Here is a 17,255-nt window from a genome sequence, read left to right as displayed (position 1 = left end):
GATGAGAGGCCAGGGCCTGTTGGGGAAATTGGAAGGGTTTTTAATACACGTTTTCTGAGCCTTTTCCCACAACCCCCCCTCTGGGGGGGAAAATCCTTCTGAGCCAAAGGGTGAACATTCCTAGAACTTGTCGGAGTCCCTGTGGGCTCCAGAGGCCGAGGCTAGGCTGGGAAGGGGCTGGACTGAGGTATTAACTGCTGGGGTCCGAGGACCTTCAGGGGCTCAGCAGTGACGGAGGAGCAACCTGGAGGCTTAGATTCAGATCTCTCTCTGCCTCTTTCCAACTGAGGAGGGGGGGCAGGTGACACTCGTGAGCCTCAGCTTCCCATTATGTTAAATGGGGTAATAACAGGTTTGTGGTAGAGACTTAATGAGCCAGTGTACGAGAAGCACCTGCTGCCTGCTGCAGCACCATAATTGTATAGGTGGAGGTGGTGATTTTATCACGGCCATCATTAGTGTTACTGGCTATGGAAGCTCCGAGGTTTCCTGAATCTTGGGGAAAAGAATTCTGAAGGAGGAGCAGATGGTGCTTCCTGGCTGTGAGACCTTGCTTAACCACCCCAGCCTCAGTTTTCTCACCTGTCAAATGGGAATGTACCTATTTCTTAGGGTCTTTGGAGCCATAAATGAGTGAATTCACCAAGTGTTTACAATGGTGTGATCAGGAGGAGGAACAAGAACAGTGTGAGATTGTCCTTACACTGTTTGTCATGATGTTAGCTCTGCTTGTTTTCCTACCAGGTTCTCCCGGTCCCCACTCTTCTGCACCCTGGGCATGAGCCTTCTCTGATAGGACTTTCTAATACAAACCAGATTCTGGAGAGCCACTCCCGACATGGCAGTCGCCGGGGCCCAGCAGGTGCTGGGCAGGTAGCTCTGCAGTAGTTCAGTCTGTGGGGCCCTTTGGCTGGCTGGGTCCAGCTGTGCCACCCCGGAACACCCTCCACCTCCTGCATGGAACTTCTCCTTGAGCAGAGGGGGGTGGGGCTGGAGGCACTCCCGCTGCCAGTCCTAAACCCCCACCCACTTTGAGTGGCAGACACAGGGCATATAAAGCACTTAGTGCTGGGCCTGGCACTCAGGAGATATTATTATTATTGTTATTGTTATTACTAACTGAGAGGCCTTTCCTGTTAAGTTCCTACTTCTCCCTGGTAGCAGCATGGGCTTTGAAGCCAAATATGGGCTCTGCTAGCTTGTAGCTGTGAGGCCTTGTGCAAGTTACCTAACTTCTCTGGGCTTCACTTGCCCATTGGGAGCCAAGAATCGCTGCCTCTCCAAGGTATATGAGCCTGTATATGAGCTCATGTTCCAAGTGTATGAGCTTGGCACAGAGTGTTTCTATGGCTGTGTGACCTTGGGCATGTCCCTTAACCTCTCTGAGCCACAGGTTTCCTCATCTAGGACATGGGAGTACAAATGATTACACAGCACATGCCTGGCATACAGTCAGTGATCAATAAGTGGGAGCTACTGCTATTAATGCCCAGGAGGGGGTTGGCACTTAATTGCCAGGTTTCCAGGGAAAAGAATCCCTAGGGGCCCTGGTTGTTCAGCATTTGGGACTGGGTGGGGCAGGAAGCCGCTTCCGTCTGGCAGACAGGAGAACCCGCCTCGCAGAGTCCAAAGGTGCAATGCAAGTTGCTCGTTCCCAGCCAGACCCTGTTCCCAGCTGCCTGTCCTCCCCGAGGAAACTGAGGCGGGCAGGCTGCCCAGGGGAAGTGACTCAGCTGGGGTCACTAGCTGAGTCAGGCCTAATTGGACCCAGGAGCCCTGTGCCCCAGCTCCCTGGCTTCTGGGGGCCTGGGGTCCCTTGGGGACTAGGCAGGTCCAAAGGCCACAGCTGGATACTTCTTGTTTAGGCCCCGAAGCCTGGGTGACCAGCTCTCCTTGGTCAGGGCTCCAGGGTCCCACTGGCCAGCGTCCTTCCTCCCGGCAGGGCAAGGGGCACTTCCCCGGGAGAGAGAGCAGGTCCTCCTGGCGTCCCTTGGCCCGCCCAGGCCGGAAACCCGGCAGCTGAGCAGATGGCTGGAAGATTTTTCCTCCCACGCCACCCTGTCAGGGGTCGGCGATGGGGGCTGGGCTGCAGGCTTCCTTGTGAGCCGGCCGGGAGCCTCTGGGGGCCTGCCCGGATGTGGGCCCCCACCCTGGCTGGCCAGGGGGAGCCTGCCACTGCCCCATTTGTCCCCAGGGAGGCCTGGGAGGGAGGAAGTTTGTGCCCTGCTCACCGGGAGCTGACTCACAGGGCGCCTGACGGTGGGGGGGGGGGGGGCGGTGCGGGGGGGAGACTGGCCTTGGAGGACCAGGGGACTGGAAATGCGATTGGGGGAGGTGGACATAGAGGACTGGCAAGGAATCTGGCCTTTGAATTCTAGTTCACAGGAAGGCCCCAGAGAGGGTGATGAATGTGGGGAGAGGCAGAGGAGTGGGTGGGTTTTGAGGGCACCACTGATTGGGGTGGGGAGCTTGTTGAGATGCTTCCCCTTGTTAGGGTCCCACCCTTCTCCCCTCCAGCTGGGGCAGTTAACAGGCTGGAGTCACATGCTGGGACTGGGAGGGGGTGGGGTTTGGAAAGGACTGCCCATTCTTGGGGGGATGGTCCCTGTCTTTCCCCACCTCCCCAAGCCTGGCTGGGGTCCGGAGTGTCAGACTGGGGGCGGAGGCAGAGGAAGCAAAGGACATTTCCTGTCTGGCAGACTGTACTGGGCTGATAAATGTCCCTGAGCACTAGGTGACCCAAGAGAGTGCATCAGGGCCCCGCAGGCAGCCAAGGGCCTGGGCAGACCCCACCTCAGCCTCCCTGGGGCCCCAGAACCTTTGTTCTCTACTTCCAAGATACTTCTCCATAGCCTTGCCAGCTTGAATGCTGTGAAAGGGTAGCAGGACGCCTGCCAGGAAGTGTGTGGGAATCCCCCAACTAGAGAGTTGGGCACCCCAATCAGGGCTCCTTGGGCAGAGGGTCTGGGCTCCTGTAGAAAGTGCTGTGGGTGGGAAAGACAGAAATGCTCCGTGTGGCCTGGAGTCAACCTGGAGGCCTCCCTGGAGGAGGTGTCTCAGATGGTTTGAGACTTCCTGCCCAAGCATCTGTGAGCTGGGGACACGGGTGCTGTGTACCTAGGGGACGGTAGAGGCTAAGACTGGCTCATTTTAACTTCATTTACCACAATTTAAAATATCCTCCTCAAGCCTTGGCAGGTGGAATTCCCACAGTGGGGGAAGGGCCTTCTCTGCACCTGGGCCTGATAATGAAAAGGGAAGTGTTAGCTTGCCGAGATTACATTACCCAGGCTGATTGGATGGAGGAGAGTCTGAGAGCCCCGATCTCTGGGTCATGGGCCCCACAACTCAGAGCCAGGATTCCCAGCTGTTTAAGAGCCTGATATCTCCCTGACTTGGTAGAGGCTTTAGGGTTCCTTGGCATGGAGGTGCCTGAACAGGGGACACCAGACAACAGGCTAAGACTTCAGCTCAGCCAGTGGACATGGTTGTTCTGAACTCGAGGTCCTGGAGGCAGACCCATCCCTATCCTGACCCGAGGATGGCCATGGACGAAGCTGTCATCATCTCCGTGTGTTGGCTGTGGGGATTTGGGGGAATCCTGGGGCCCTCCCCCACAACTGGGAACTCCCTGTCTCAGAAGAGTAGGCTGAGCAGGTGTGTGGGGGACCCCTGTGTGGAAACGGTTCATCCCTCTGGCTGCCCAGGCTCCCAGATGCTCATGGGAACCTCCAGGTGATTAATAATTGCTTTTTGCCAAGAGCTTTTTAGCCCCTGATCCGAGGGTTGGCATGATCTCATCAGTTGCTCATCCTCCATGCCTGGCACATAGTAAGTGCGCAATAAACGGCTACCACCTGGGCTGAGGCCCAAGGAGGAGACCACCTTCCTGTGGCCTGGCTACCCACAGGGCCAGGAACCTCCCCAGCACCCCCCCTCCCTGGCTCGGGCCACAGCTGAGTGCTCCAGCTGGCCATTTCCTGACTGGAGCAGCCGCTTCTCCCCTGAGAAGGCCTTTTGTTCAGTTCCCGTGATGCCCCCTGCCCGGCCCAGCCGCCAGACTCTCCCTGTGGCTTCTCGGCAGGCAGCCTGACCTTCTCTGGAGCTGCCACCTTTATTTTCTAAAAATAATAGTAATAAAATGGTAACAGCCACTTGTTTCTTGAGCCCTGTGCCAAGCACCCCACAGACTTCAGTCCCTCGAATACTCCTAGCGAATGCCAAGAGAACACCAGCCCATTTTACAGATGGGGACACTGAAGCTCAGAGAGGGAAGCCCCTCTTCTGCATCACCCGGCGAGGAGGTGACCTCAGATTTGAATGGAAGCTCCACCATGGAGAGGTCATCTGGGGGTGGGGGGCGGTCTCAATGGGTTTTCCGGAGCCCCACTGCCTTTTCTGTCAGTCCTTCTGGGTGAGGAGGATGACTCTGGAGTGTGGTTTGGCAGCCCATCTCAACCGCAGGGGTTCGTTAATTCATACAGCTGGTATTTCTAGAGGACCTGCTCTAGCCAGGCCCTGGGAGTGGGCAGGAATGGGAGGGCCTCTCAGTCTGCTGGGCGCACAGCCCTGGGTTCTAATCCCAGCTCTGCCCCTCACTCCCTGTGACCCCGGCAAGCCACCCTCTAACACCTCGTTTTCTCAACTATAAAATGGGCATAACGTTGGGACTTCCCCTCCAAAGGGGAATAAACAAGTGATAAATGTGAAGTGTTTGGAACAGAACAGGACACATAGACAACATGAACTAGTACCCTTTTTAAAATAAAAAATTATACTAATAAAAGGGTAATATGCTAATTAGACTGGGAGACCTTCTGGACAAAGCCATGGTGGCAGGGCTGAGGCAGAGGCAGTTAGGGGCGATCAGGCCAGGAGGGGAGGGCAGTTGGGGGTGATGAGGGTGGCGGGGGGGGCAGTTGGGGGAGAGCAGGCTGGCAGTTGGGGACAGTTGGGGTGATCAGGCCAGCAGGGGGGGCAGTTGGGGGCAAGCAGGCCGGCGGGGGGTGGGGGCAGTTGTGGGTGAGTAGGCCGTCAGGGGGGGCAGTTGGGGGCAAGCAGGCCAGCATGGGGGGCGGCCGTTGGGGGTGATCAGGCCAACAAGGGGGAGAAGTTGGGGGCGAGAAGACTGGTGTGGGGGACAGTTGGGGGTGAGCAGGCCGGCAGGCGGAGTAGTTAGGGGCGATCAGGCCGGCAGGCAGAGTGGTTAGGGACGATCAGGCAGGTGACCAGTTGGGAGCCAGCGGTCCCGGATTGCAAGAGGGATGTCCAACTGCCGGTTTAGGCCCAATCCCACAGGTATCGGGTCTAAACCAGCAGTTGGACATCCCTCGAGGGGTCCCAGATTGGAGAGGTGCAGGCTGGGCTGAGGGACAACCCCCCCCACACACACGAATTTTGTGCACCGGGCCACTGTGTGTGTGTGTGTGTGTGTGTGTGTGTGTGTATACATGTGTACACTGAGTGGCCAGATTATTATGATCTCGGAACGCATAATAATCTGGCCACTCAGTGTATAACCTATATAATAAAAGGCTAATATGCAAATTGTCCCCTCGACCAGGAGTTCGACTAGCAGGCAGGCTGGCCAACCGCCCATGTCCCCTCCACCTGGCCAGGCTGGCCGGACTCCACCCATGCACAAATTCATGCACCGGGCCTCTAATATATATCTATATCTATATATCTATATATCTATATATCTATATATCTATATATCTATATATCTATATATCTATATATACACACACACACATACACACACACACACACACACACACACACACTCACACACTCACACACACTCACTCACACACTGAGTGGCCAGATTATTATGCGTTCAGAGATCATAATAATCTGGCCACTCAGTGTATATTTCAGAGAGGAAGGGAGAGGGAGAGAGAGAAACATCACTGATGAGAGAGAATCATTGATTGGCTGTCTCTTGCACGCTCCCTACTGGGGATCGAGCCCACAACTCAGGCATGTGCCCTGACTGGGAATGGAACCTGTGACCTCCTGGTTCATAGGTTGACGTTCAACCACTGAGACATTCCGGCCAGACTAGTACCCTTTCTTATTTTTGTTTTTCTATTTTCACCCTGTGGCTATTTTTCTGACCACCTGGTGGGTTGGAGACCTGGACAGGGGAACTGAATGAGACCTTTACTCATTCCTTCAATAACATTCACTAGGAAGCAAGTCTTCATGGTGTGCATTTGGGCACCCACAGGGCATTTTGGTGCAGGGGTTTCATCCTTAGCTGTGGGACCTCTGTGTGTTAAGTTTCTCCATCTATAAAATGGGAGCAGTTATTGGCAATACCTCCAAGTATTGTCATGAAGCTTGGGAGAGTTAATGTTTTGCAAGGGTAGTTAGAAAAATGTGTGAGGCATAGCAAGGGCTCAGTACACGTCACTCTTATGGAGAAATTGGAATGGGGGCCGTGGCCTGCCATCGCCTGGGCAGGGACACAGCTTGAAGTGGACACAACTGCAGGGTTTGGCCCGGGGTGGACAGGGACAGGTGTTCCAGGCAAAGGGACAGGCAGACAGGCCCAGAGTTCACGGGAGGATTGGGCCATTGGTGGGTGCTGGCTGCCATGTGTCTACCAGAAGAGCCAGAGGTTGCCAATTCAGCTGAACTTTTGTATTCATTCATTCAACAGGCATTTATTGAGCTCCTGCCATATGCTAGGAACTGGACATAGAACGGGGAGCTCCTGGCCTCATTGAGCTCAGTTTGGTGAGCTAATTAAATAATCTTCACTGTTGGGTATGTGCCGAACAAGGTCAGGATGTGACTGGGGGGTGGGCTCAGGGAAGGCTTCTCTTGTGTGAGATTGAAGGCAGACTGAGAGCAGGCAGGGCAGAGGGGGCATGAATGGTCACCCAGAGGCAGCTGGGGCAAGTGGGCAAGATCCCACAGGGTCCCGTAGGTGGGGCAGGAGCTTGGGTCTGGCACCTGAGAGCTCTCTGGTTCCCCCAAACTGTGAAGACAGTACCTGCCTCACATGTGTCAAGGTATGGATGTGGGGTACACCCGGGTCCACGTCACCCACATGTGCAGGTAAAACCCTCCCCCTTCGGCCACAGGGCTTGTATTCTTGGCAGTGTGGTGATCAAGGGCACATGTGGCTCCTTTCCCCACCCTCTGCCTGGCTGCTTTTACTGATTACCTACTGTGTGCAAAGGTGCCCAGGACACTATGATGTGCAAAAATGTCAACTGTGTGCACAGCACCCTCCCGGCTGGGGTGTCCTGCTTGATCAGCTCCAGGGTCACCACCGGGGCCTGGAGGTGGTGGGGTGAAAGAATCCATTTTTGGGGTTCCAATCTCCATTTGACATTTGAGTCCCGTTTCAGGGACTCTTTACAACCACCTTATGTGGTCGATACCATACTGCTCCCAGTGTGTCAGACTTGAGTCAGGTGTCGAGGCCACACAACCAGTACATGTGTGTGTATGTATGTGAGCACGGGTGTGTAAAGTAAACCAGTACATGTGTGTGTATGTATGTGAGCACGGGTGTGTAAAGTAGCCCCAGGAAAACAGGCATTTCTGTCTGGTTTACTGTTGTATCTCCAAGGCCTACCACAGTGCCTGGCACATAGTAGGCCAATAATACATTTTTGGGGAGGTGAACGAGCAGCCATGATTGTGTGTCCCCAATGGGGGCCTGAGCCCAGCCTAGTTTAGTTGGAAAGCCAGTCCTGATGGTAACTAGAGAGCTCCAGGGTTCAGCACCTCGGACAGCAGAGGGTTGGGGGGCTTCTCCCTTTGGTGGCGAGGTGCCTGGGGAAGGACATAAGAGGCGGAATGGAAGGGAGCCCCAGCTGGGATGGGTGGGCAAGGATTGGCTGTCCTGACATTCCTCCACCAGAGCAGGAAATATTTTTGCACCTCTTGTGAGCCTAGTCAATTTATTCCTTTTTATATTTGTTTTTATTGACAATAATACACTAACATTTAAATAACAATAAAAGCAGCCAACCCTTATTAAGCTTTTCTTTGTTTCTGAGGCCTTTACATTAATTAACTCAATCCTCATACACTCCTATGAGATAGGTATAATCATGGTCCCCATTTTACAGGTGAGGAAACTAAGGCAGAGAGAAATCAAAGAACTCACCCAAGGTCACACAACTAGTAAGTGGTGGTGCTGGGATTTGAACCCAGGCTCTGTGTTCTCTCTCCTTTTTTTTTTTTTTTTTTTAAACAGGAGAAAATCAAAGGTTGAATTCATGCTCATGGGGAATTCACATAAGCATGAAATTCCTAAGACAGTGAGGCAACATTGGATATATAAGACATTTTTTGACAAAGGAAAAGGGAGGTGGGTATTGTATCTCATAAGTGAGAAGGGGCGATTTACAGATAGTTAGGAAGAGCCAGAAGAACATGGCAGGAAAATTCTTGCTAGGCAACTCAGAAACAACGGCATACAGGGTATCTATCGAACAGTCTCTGTGTTCTTAACCACATTCCTAGAGACAAGTAGTAGGTCTTCCTTCGGTACGTCCCCCCTGCTCCCCAATTCTTGTTCCTCCCAGAGGTCACCACTGTTTCTGGATGGGTTTGCTCCAGCCGCACCTTTCTTGCCCACCACTCACATACACTCACAGAAATGGGCAGTTTGGTTTTGTGTGTGTGTAAACAGGATCGCACAGTTTGTATTGTTCTGTGGTTTGCTTTGCTTGCTTCATGGTGTACCTTGGAGATGTCTCCTAGGTGGTGGTGTGGATCTTCCACATCCTTTCCCACTGCTGCAGAATGTTCCAGCCTGCCGGGGTCACCCACTCTCTGACTGATGGGCGTATAGGTTGTGGCAATAAAAGAAATCTGGGATGTTCTAAGTTAAAATTACAACAATCTGAGTGAGACAGAGCAGTTACAGCTGTGGGCCAGCTCCGAGGAAAGACTGCTCGCATTCATTCCTGTGTAACTGTTGAAATTCAGGACTAATTTTCAAGTGGCTATTTCCGTGATTATTGAACGCCAGGAGCCTTCGCTTCTAATTTACACATCTATTACTAATCTGCTACCCGCAGGAGCAAACCTCCTTCCCCGTGGGGCGGGTGGGGGTGTCTGCATCATTTCCCCCTCCCCTCTGGCTATAGGTAATGTAAATCCTTTCAGAGCGACTTAACCCCTCACCCCCACCCACACACTTGATGTATAAAAACTTGCAAAACTCGGGGCTCAGGACATTGGTCTTTCCTACCTAGCCATCTGGCCTCATAAGCCCTCTCTTTTAAAAAGACTTCCAGCCGTGGGAGTTAACATTGAGACTCTGGGCCAGCGTGGCTCAGTGGCTGAGTGTGGACCTGTGAACAGGAAGTCACAGTTTGATCCCGTGCGGGGCGCGATTTTTGACGTCGTTCCTGGTGAATGACCGGCCGCTGGTGGTGGGTTTAAGTGGTCGATTCTCACCTGTCTGCTCACTCCTTGTTGCCTATCCACGTGTCTTTCAGCCTGGCCACTCCACCTCCGTCACCGCCATGAACGGGCCCACCCTGCAGCCCTCCTCCGCGCCCTCCGCCTCCTCGTCCGCACCCGCGGCCCCGCGGGGCTGGAGCGAGTTCTGCGAGCTGCACGCCGTGGCCACGGCCCGGGAGCTGGCCCGGCAGTACTGGCTCTTCGTCCGAGAGCACCCGCAGCACGCGCCGCTGCGCGCCGAGCTCGTGTCGCTGCAGTTCACCGACCTCTTCCAGCTCTACTTCTGCCGCGAGGTGCGCCAGGGCCGGGCGCCGGGGCCACCGGCTCGTGACTACCGGGAGGCGGGCCGCGGGCCCCCGGCCAAGGCCGAGGCGCCTCCAGCCGAGCCCGACCCAGGCCCCGCCGCCCCTGCCCTGCCCAAGGCCCGCAGCTCAGAGGAACTGGCCCCGCCGCGGCCGCCGGTGCCCTGCGCCCTCCAGCACCTGCGCCATAGTCTCCGCCACATCATCCGCCGCCGCTCGGCTGGGGAGCTGCCTGCGGCTGGGGCCGCAGGGGAGACCCGGGCCAAGCCCAGCCTGGCCCGGAAGCTCCTGCCCTGGAGCCTGGCCCGGGAGCCGCCGCTCGAGGTCCTCAAGGAGGCCGTGCTGCGCTACAGCCTGGCCGACGAGGCCTCTATGGACAGCGGGGCGCGCTGGCAGCGCGGGCGGCTGGCCCTGCGCGCCCGAGGCCCCGGCGGCGCGGACCGCGGGCTGGAGCTCTTCGACCCGCCCAAGGTAAGCACTGCGCACGCGCGTCCGCTCAGCGGCCTGGAGGCGACGTGAGGGCGGCCGCGGCCTGGTTTCCTGCCGGTGGCCGCCAAGTGCGAGGGAAGTCCGGACACCTTTCCTTTGAGAGTCATTTGGTGTGCCTTCGCCATAGCGACTCTTCAGGAATAGGGCGAGCCCCCAAACCTGGGGTCCTGGTCGGACACAGGCATACCCGGGAGCCAGGCAGCAGGCAAACACCTTGACTTGGGCAGAAGGGTGCTGCCCACAGAGCCTGGCAGCAAGCACCCGGAGCTGGCGGCACCCCCGCAGGGGGCCTGTCCCTCATTCCCGATGGAAGAGCTGAGGCTCCAAGTCTTGCGCGATGGGCTAATTTAAAGGTAGGGGTTGACATTTGCAGTTTCAAAATGGCGGCCCCCCAGGTGAGCTGCACGTCACACGGCCAAAATGGCGGCCGCCTAAACTCCCTTCTTAGACAGGAAAGATGGTTTCTTCTCCCATAAGGAACCCACATTGGTCATTACTGTTAACGAAGCTTTGAGGTTTCTTTGGATTTTGCTATTTTCCCCCGAATGTGCCGTTTCGCTCCAGCATACTGTGTGATTGTATTAGATTCCGCCGTCAGGTCTCCTTGGGCGCCTCCTGCTGTGACAGTTTCTCAGGCTTCTCTTGTTTTTTGATGACTTCGAGGGTTTTGGGGGCACCAGGGAGGGGTTTGTAGGACGCCCAGGGACACCATATGGGTGGCACCTGGCCTTGAAGACCCTGTCACAGCGGGTGGCTCCCGGTTGAGCATGGACCTATGAACCTGGAGGTCACGGTTCAGTTTCCAGTCAGGGCACACGCCTGGGTTGTGGATCCATCCCCAGTGTGGGGCGTGCAGGAGGCAGCCCATCAGGGATTCTCTCTCATCATCGATGTTACTCTCCTCTTCCTTCTTCTCTGAAATCAATAAAAAAATATTTTTTATAAAAGGCCCTGACACAAACTGACTATGAAAAAATAGGTTTTCTAGGGGTTCGAAACCATCATGGAATTCCTTTGCACCCCCATACTTTGTGGATGTCTTGTTTTCCTTCAGGTGTTAACAGTTGTGCCTTTCCGCTTTGTAACCAACTGAATCCCACCTGTGCAGTTCCCACCCCGGTGCTGTCTCTTCCCGGGTGTGTCGAGTTGCTGGGATCTCACGGCTTTCACTAACTCCTTTCTCTCTGTGGTCCTGTTTGGTGCTAGGAAATTGCTGAGGGAGCAAAGCATACCTGATCCTCGCCTTCAGGGTCCCAGTCTAGGTCAGGAGACTGACAGTTTCTCATTTGTTCAACAGAGCACCTACTGTGTACCAGGCACATGCTAGGTACAGGGGGAACTGGTGGGTGGTGGGGGCTATTGAAGGAATAAACTACAAGAGAGCATGAATTATAAATACACTAGAGGCCCCAAGAAATATTTTAATATCGCTATTCACCTTTTCTCTATAATAGAAGAGTCAACCAAATTCATGAACAAGGACAGATGGAAACACATGCGTACGATTGGAGCCAGCGAGAGCTTTATATGTATCATGCATGCACGAGTCAACTTAGCCTTTTCTACATATAGAATAAACTTGCTTAATTAGACCTGCTTTCTGATTTAGCTAAACTTTTTCCAGCCCAGTGAAGCACCCCAACTTCTCTCTCTGGTAATTGTCAGCAACACAGCAGTAAATATCAACACGATGCAGATTATTATTGTAGGTCACGCAGGGAGAACAAAGGGTAAGATATTTAACTGTAGCAATGTTTGACTATATTCTGTGCAGTGAGAAAACCTGAAGTCATTTTCAGGGTCCACCATTTCTTACTTCTTTTCAGTCGGGTCAAGTTTCTAAGCTTTCTAAATCTCCATTTTCTGGCTAATGAAAAGAAAATAGGATTCCACCGAGTGTCCTATCTACCTACTCCAGGACTTCTGTGAGGATCAAATGAGATGAGGCACGGGAAATGCTTCACAGACATTTGGTTAAAGTGTGAAATGTTTGCACCTGGCTATAAAGCAAGTCGTGTTCCTGGGCTGAAGAAACTGCACGGAGGCTAGTCGCTAGGGAGAGGAAGCCGGGCGTTGCTACGTGACATCATTACCTGGCACCCACAGCTACCATTTCCGGGCTGGGCGGTGGGCTGCATTTTGCGTCATGGGGTCTCGGCAGCATTGGCTGTGATTTGTTGGGGTGTCGCATTGGGGTGGTGGTGGGGCCTGTGTCCCCCTTGGGGGAAGCTGAGTGTTGCTTTGTAGGCGCCAGGTCTGTGGAGCTGTTTCTCTGTGTGCGTCACGGCAGCTCCTGCGTTGAGCGTCTGCCTCCTGGTGGTCATTGCATGTCATAGTGAGCGGTCAGATGGTCAGACACTTAGCATATTAGCATTTTATATATATATAGATACTGTGTCCTAGAGGCACAGTGGGGCCGCTGTGAGGATAACAGAGGGGCCCTAATTTGGTGGTTGGGACGGGGTGTGGACAAAGAATCCCAAGTGTGGGATGTGCACCTTAAACTCTTAGTGTGTGAGTGTGTCTCCCTCAGTCAGTAACCCACACGGACTCCTGCCCCACGGACTACATTTCTCTGTTCTTGAACTTCCTGTGAGTGGAGTCACACGGCACGCTGCCTTTCATGTCTGGCTGCTTTTGCTCAGCATCATGTTTTAGAGATTGTCCCTGTTCTCCACGGGTTGTTTCTTTTCACCGCGGAGTGGCATTTCGTTGCGTGCGCACCCCAGTTAGTTACCCATTCGCCCATTGATGGATATTTGGGTTGTTTCCACTTTGGGACTTTAACGTATAATGCTGTTATAAAAGCTCAGGTAGCTCTTTGTGTGAACAAATATTTCCATTTCTCCGGTAGAGTCCTAGAGGGGGCTTGCCAGGTCACACGGTAAGTGCGGGTTTAACTTGGTAAGAAAATTCTAAACTGTGAGTTTCATCTCAGCCCTTCCAGTGGGTGTGCACCGGGTCTCACTGCGGCCTTCCTTTGCCTTTGCCTGATGACTCGGAGGTTAGGCACCTTTTCATGGCCAGCGGACATTGGATTGGACTCGTGAGGCACGTTTGGATTGAGTTGTCTCTCATTGATTTGTAAGAGTTTTTATATCTTCTGGATACACTTCCTTTGTATTGTAAATATCATCTCTCCTGTGTGGCTTGGTTGCCTTTTTTTTCTTTCTCTCTTTATTGGTTAAGGAATTACATACATGTCCTTATTCTCCCATTGCCCCCCGCCCCCCTCAGGCCCTCACCCCCCGGGTCTCTGTGTCCAGTGGTTAGGCTTATATGCAGGCATACAAGTCCTTTGGTTGATCTTTCTCCCTTACCCCACCCTCCCCTGCCTTCCCTCTGAGGTTTGACCGTCTGATCGATGCTTCTCTGTCTCTGGATCTGTTTTTGTTCATCAGTTTTTATTGTTCATTACATTCCACAAATGAATAAGGTCATGTGATATTTACCTTTCTCTGGCTTTTTTCGCTCAGCATAATGCTCTCCAGTTCCATCCATGCTGTTGCAAATGGTAAGAGTTCTTTCTTTTTTACAGCAGCGTAGTATTCCATTGTGTAGATGTACCACAGTTTTCTAATCCACTCATCTGCTGACGGGCACCTAGGCTGTTTCCAAATCTTAGCTATGGTGAATCGTGCCGCTATGAACATAAGGGTGCATATATCCTTTCTGATTGGTGTTTCTAGTTTCTTGGGACATATTCCTAGAAGTGTGATTACTGGGTCAAATGGGAGTTCCATTTTTAGGTTTTTGAGGAAATTCCATACCGTTCTCCACAGTGGCTGCACCAGTCTGCATTCCCACCAGCAGTGCACGAGAGTTCCTTTTTCTCCGCATCCTCACCAGCACTTGTCGTTTGTTGATTTGTTGATGATAGCCATTCTGACAGGTGTGAGATGGTATCTCGTTGTTTTGATTTGCATCTTTTGGATGATTAGTGACTTTGAGCATGTTTTCATATGTCTCTTGGCCTTCCTTATGTCTTCTTTCGAAAAGTATCTATTTAGGTCCACTGCCCATTTTTTGATTGGGTTGGTTTTTTTTTAAATATATATTTTATTGATTTTTTTTTTTTTTTTTTTTTTTACAGAGAGGAAGGGAGAGGGATAGAGAGTTAGAAACATCGATGAGAGAGAAAGATTGATCAGCTGCCTCCTGCATACCCCCTACTGGGGATGTGCCCGCAACCAAGGCACATGCCCTTGACCGGAATCGAACCTGGGACCTTTTAGTCTGCAGGACGATGCTCTATCCACTGAGCCAAACCAGTTAGGGCTGATTGGGTTGTTTATCTTCCTTTTGTTAAGTTGTATGAGTGATTGCCTTTTACTCCTTTAATGAAACTGTCTCATGAATATAAGTTCTTAATTTTAATGTAGTGCAGTTTATCAATTTCTTTCCTTTATGGTTAATGATTTTTATGTCCTATTTATATTTTATTTTAAAAAAATATTTTTATTGACTTCAGAGAGGAAGGGGGAGGAGGGGAGAAAGAGAGAGAGAGAGAAAGAAACATCAATAACAAGAGGGAATTATTGATTGGCTGCCTCCTGCACACCCCCTAAGGGGATTGAGCCCGCAACCTGGGCATGTGCCCTTGACCAGAATCGAACCTGGGACCCTTCAGTCCACAGGCCGATGCTCTATCCACGGAGCCAAACCAGCTACGACTTTGTGTCCTCTTTAAGAAACCTTTGCCTACTCAGGTCATGAAGCTCTTTCTTGTCTTGTCTTCTAGAAGCTTATGGTGTGGGCCTCCCCATTTTGTACCACGATCCATCCCAAATTAGCTCAGTGTTAGATGTGAGGTGGGGGTACAACTCTGTCCGGTCCAGCGCTGTTTGCTGAAGTGCTGCTTTCATCCCAAGCCCAGTGTCCCTCTGTGGACTCTTCTTTTCCATCCGCCAGCGTGTCTGTCCTCATGCCAGCACCACAGTCTAAACAGCAAAGTTTCACAGTGAGTCTTGAGAAGGTGACTTTGGACTGAGACAGTAATCCTGAGTTAAGAACCTCTGGGTGTTCCAGCAGAGAGAACAGCATGGGCAAAGCCCTGACATGGGAAAGTTTCATATGTTTTGAAGAAAGAAAAACAGACAAGGCCAGTTTGGGGGAGCAGAGAAGTTGGGCACGGGGGAGTGTGTGAGGGCAGAGGCAACCATGAGGAGTAAGCATTTTATTCCAAACAGCCTGAAGCTGTCGAAAAACACAAGTGCAGATAAAAAAACCTGTTTTCTCATCACTTTTAAAGTCTCGAGGCTGTGACACCACCAAGGGCAAATAATGGCCAAACACATCTTATCTGCACGATAGCGCGGGCTTCCCTAGAAAACTTCACTTTAAAAAACTGCCGCTTAAAATAAACCTTGTGGAAAACCAGGTGTCAGGAGTCCAAAGGGCCCGGGGTGGGAAAATGAATCAGCTCTTTCCCAGCTTGGAGGCCTTAGGCAAGTGACGTCACCTTCCCGAGCCTCAGTTTCCTCCTCTGTACAAGGGGCCTATTCATCGTTCCCGCATCGTGGGGCTCATGTGTTTAACTGGGAAGCGCGTCTGCTGAGCGCCTGGCACAGGGAAACTCAGTGTTACCCGCCCTTCGTGTTGTTGTTATGGTTGTCATGGTGTTGACTCTGGGGCTGAGAACACAGATTTATCTCCAGTGCTGGTTTGGGTCCCTGTCAAGGCTCCTGTTTTGGGGAGCCCTGAGGTGGGGCCCCAGTCTGAGTCCTCAGGGCTCAGCAGTGGTGGTAGAGAAGCTGGACCCCGGGGAGAGTAGCTAGGTCCCAGGCTGCCCCAGGCACAAAGGGAGCAGTCCTGGTGCCCCCCTCCTGTCTTCCCTGCCCCCCCCCTGCCCCCCTCCCCCGCCCCTGCAGATAAGGCCCAGAAGGCTTCTGACGGCTCATGGGAGTTGGGTCCCAGCTCCACCTCTGACCAGCTGTGTGACCCTGGGCCTTGTCACTTCCCCACTCAGAGCCTCAGTTTACTCCTCTGTTAAGTAGGGCCATTCTGAGGGCTGGGTGGGAGGGAGCTCCTGTTACTGGCTGTGTAAGGGGAGGCCACAGCCTGCAGGAAGTTGGAGGAGACATCTGTGGCTATTTCCCTAGGTGCAAAGAGGGCGAGAGAAGTCCCTGTGTTCTCTGGCTTCAGTGCGGCCCTGCAGATGGATGGGAGGTGGGGCAGCCCTCCCTCCACCGGGCACCGGCCCTCGGGGAGCCCAGGGATCCCTTCCACTAGGAGGTGGTCATGGAAGGCCCCTGGCAGGAGGTGACCTTTGAGATGAAACAAATGCCGGTCTGACAGATCTGGGTAAGAGTCCCAGGCTGAGGAAAGGGCAAGTGCAAAGGCCCTGGGGTTGGTCATGGGCCAGGAAACCAGGCAGCCAAGGGCTGGAGTGGAGAGAGCAGGAGGGATGAGGTTGGAAAGTGATGGGGCGGGATTTTGTGGGGCATGGTGGGGATTTTCGGTTTTACACTAAGAGCAGTGAACCCTTGGAGGATGTTGGCCCAGAGGAGCTGAGACGCCTCCTGGGGCCGCCCGGGTCTCTGGCGTCAGGCTGGCCATGGAGACTATGGCATGATTCTGCCCCAGAAGACCCTCCGGTCACCATGTCCACTCTTCCTGTGGCACCTTCCTCCCCTCTGATCCCCCTGGTCCCAGGGGCTCCCCACGACCAAGCCCCCTCCACACTATTGAACCAGCCCCTAAGTCAGAGGGTGCAGAGCGCCAGCCCCTGGCCAGGCCTGGGATGCGCCCCCCACTGAGCAGCTGAAAGAAAAATACGAAAGCTGGATTGGTCGCCAATATTTAGGAACACAAAATAGAGAGATCACATCAGAACCCAGATTCTTGGTTTCCCTTACAGAATCGGTGGGTCTGGCCGTGCGAGGCCAGCATCACTGCGAGTGGATCTGAGCCCGGCCTCTGCCCACGCTCAGCAGAGGGAGGCGGGGGGGGGGGGGGTGCCAGGGAAGAGAAGATAGAAGCAGCCACCGGCCAAGGGGGGCTGGCCTTGGGCAGAGACTCCCCGGG

General features: G+C 53.3%; 1 protein-coding gene across 4 annotated transcripts in view; it reads left to right on the top strand.

Annotated features, from left to right (window-relative positions):
* The window catches only part of SH2B3 (SH2B adaptor protein 3), a 50,477-nt gene that overhangs the window by 14,236 nt on the left and 18,986 nt on the right, over positions 1 to 17,255 (top strand). For all 4 annotated transcript variants that reach the window (XM_079763319.1, XM_079763320.1, XM_079763318.1 and 1 more), the window contains one exon: positions 9,474 to 10,211. In XM_079763319.1, coding sequence (XP_079619445.1) covers positions 9,501 to 10,211 — 711 coding nt within the window. In that variant the 5' untranslated portion in view covers positions 9,474 to 9,500. The remainder of the gene's footprint in view (positions 1 to 9,473; positions 10,212 to 17,255) is intronic.

This window comes from Cnephaeus nilssonii (genome assembly GCF_951640355.1).
Source record: "Cnephaeus nilssonii genome assembly, chromosome: 22".
Classification (NCBI taxonomy): Eukaryota; Metazoa; Chordata; class Mammalia; order Chiroptera; family Vespertilionidae; genus Cnephaeus; species Cnephaeus nilssonii.
Note: the sequence above shows the minus strand (reverse complement) of the source record. Positions and strands in the feature narration are given on the sequence as shown.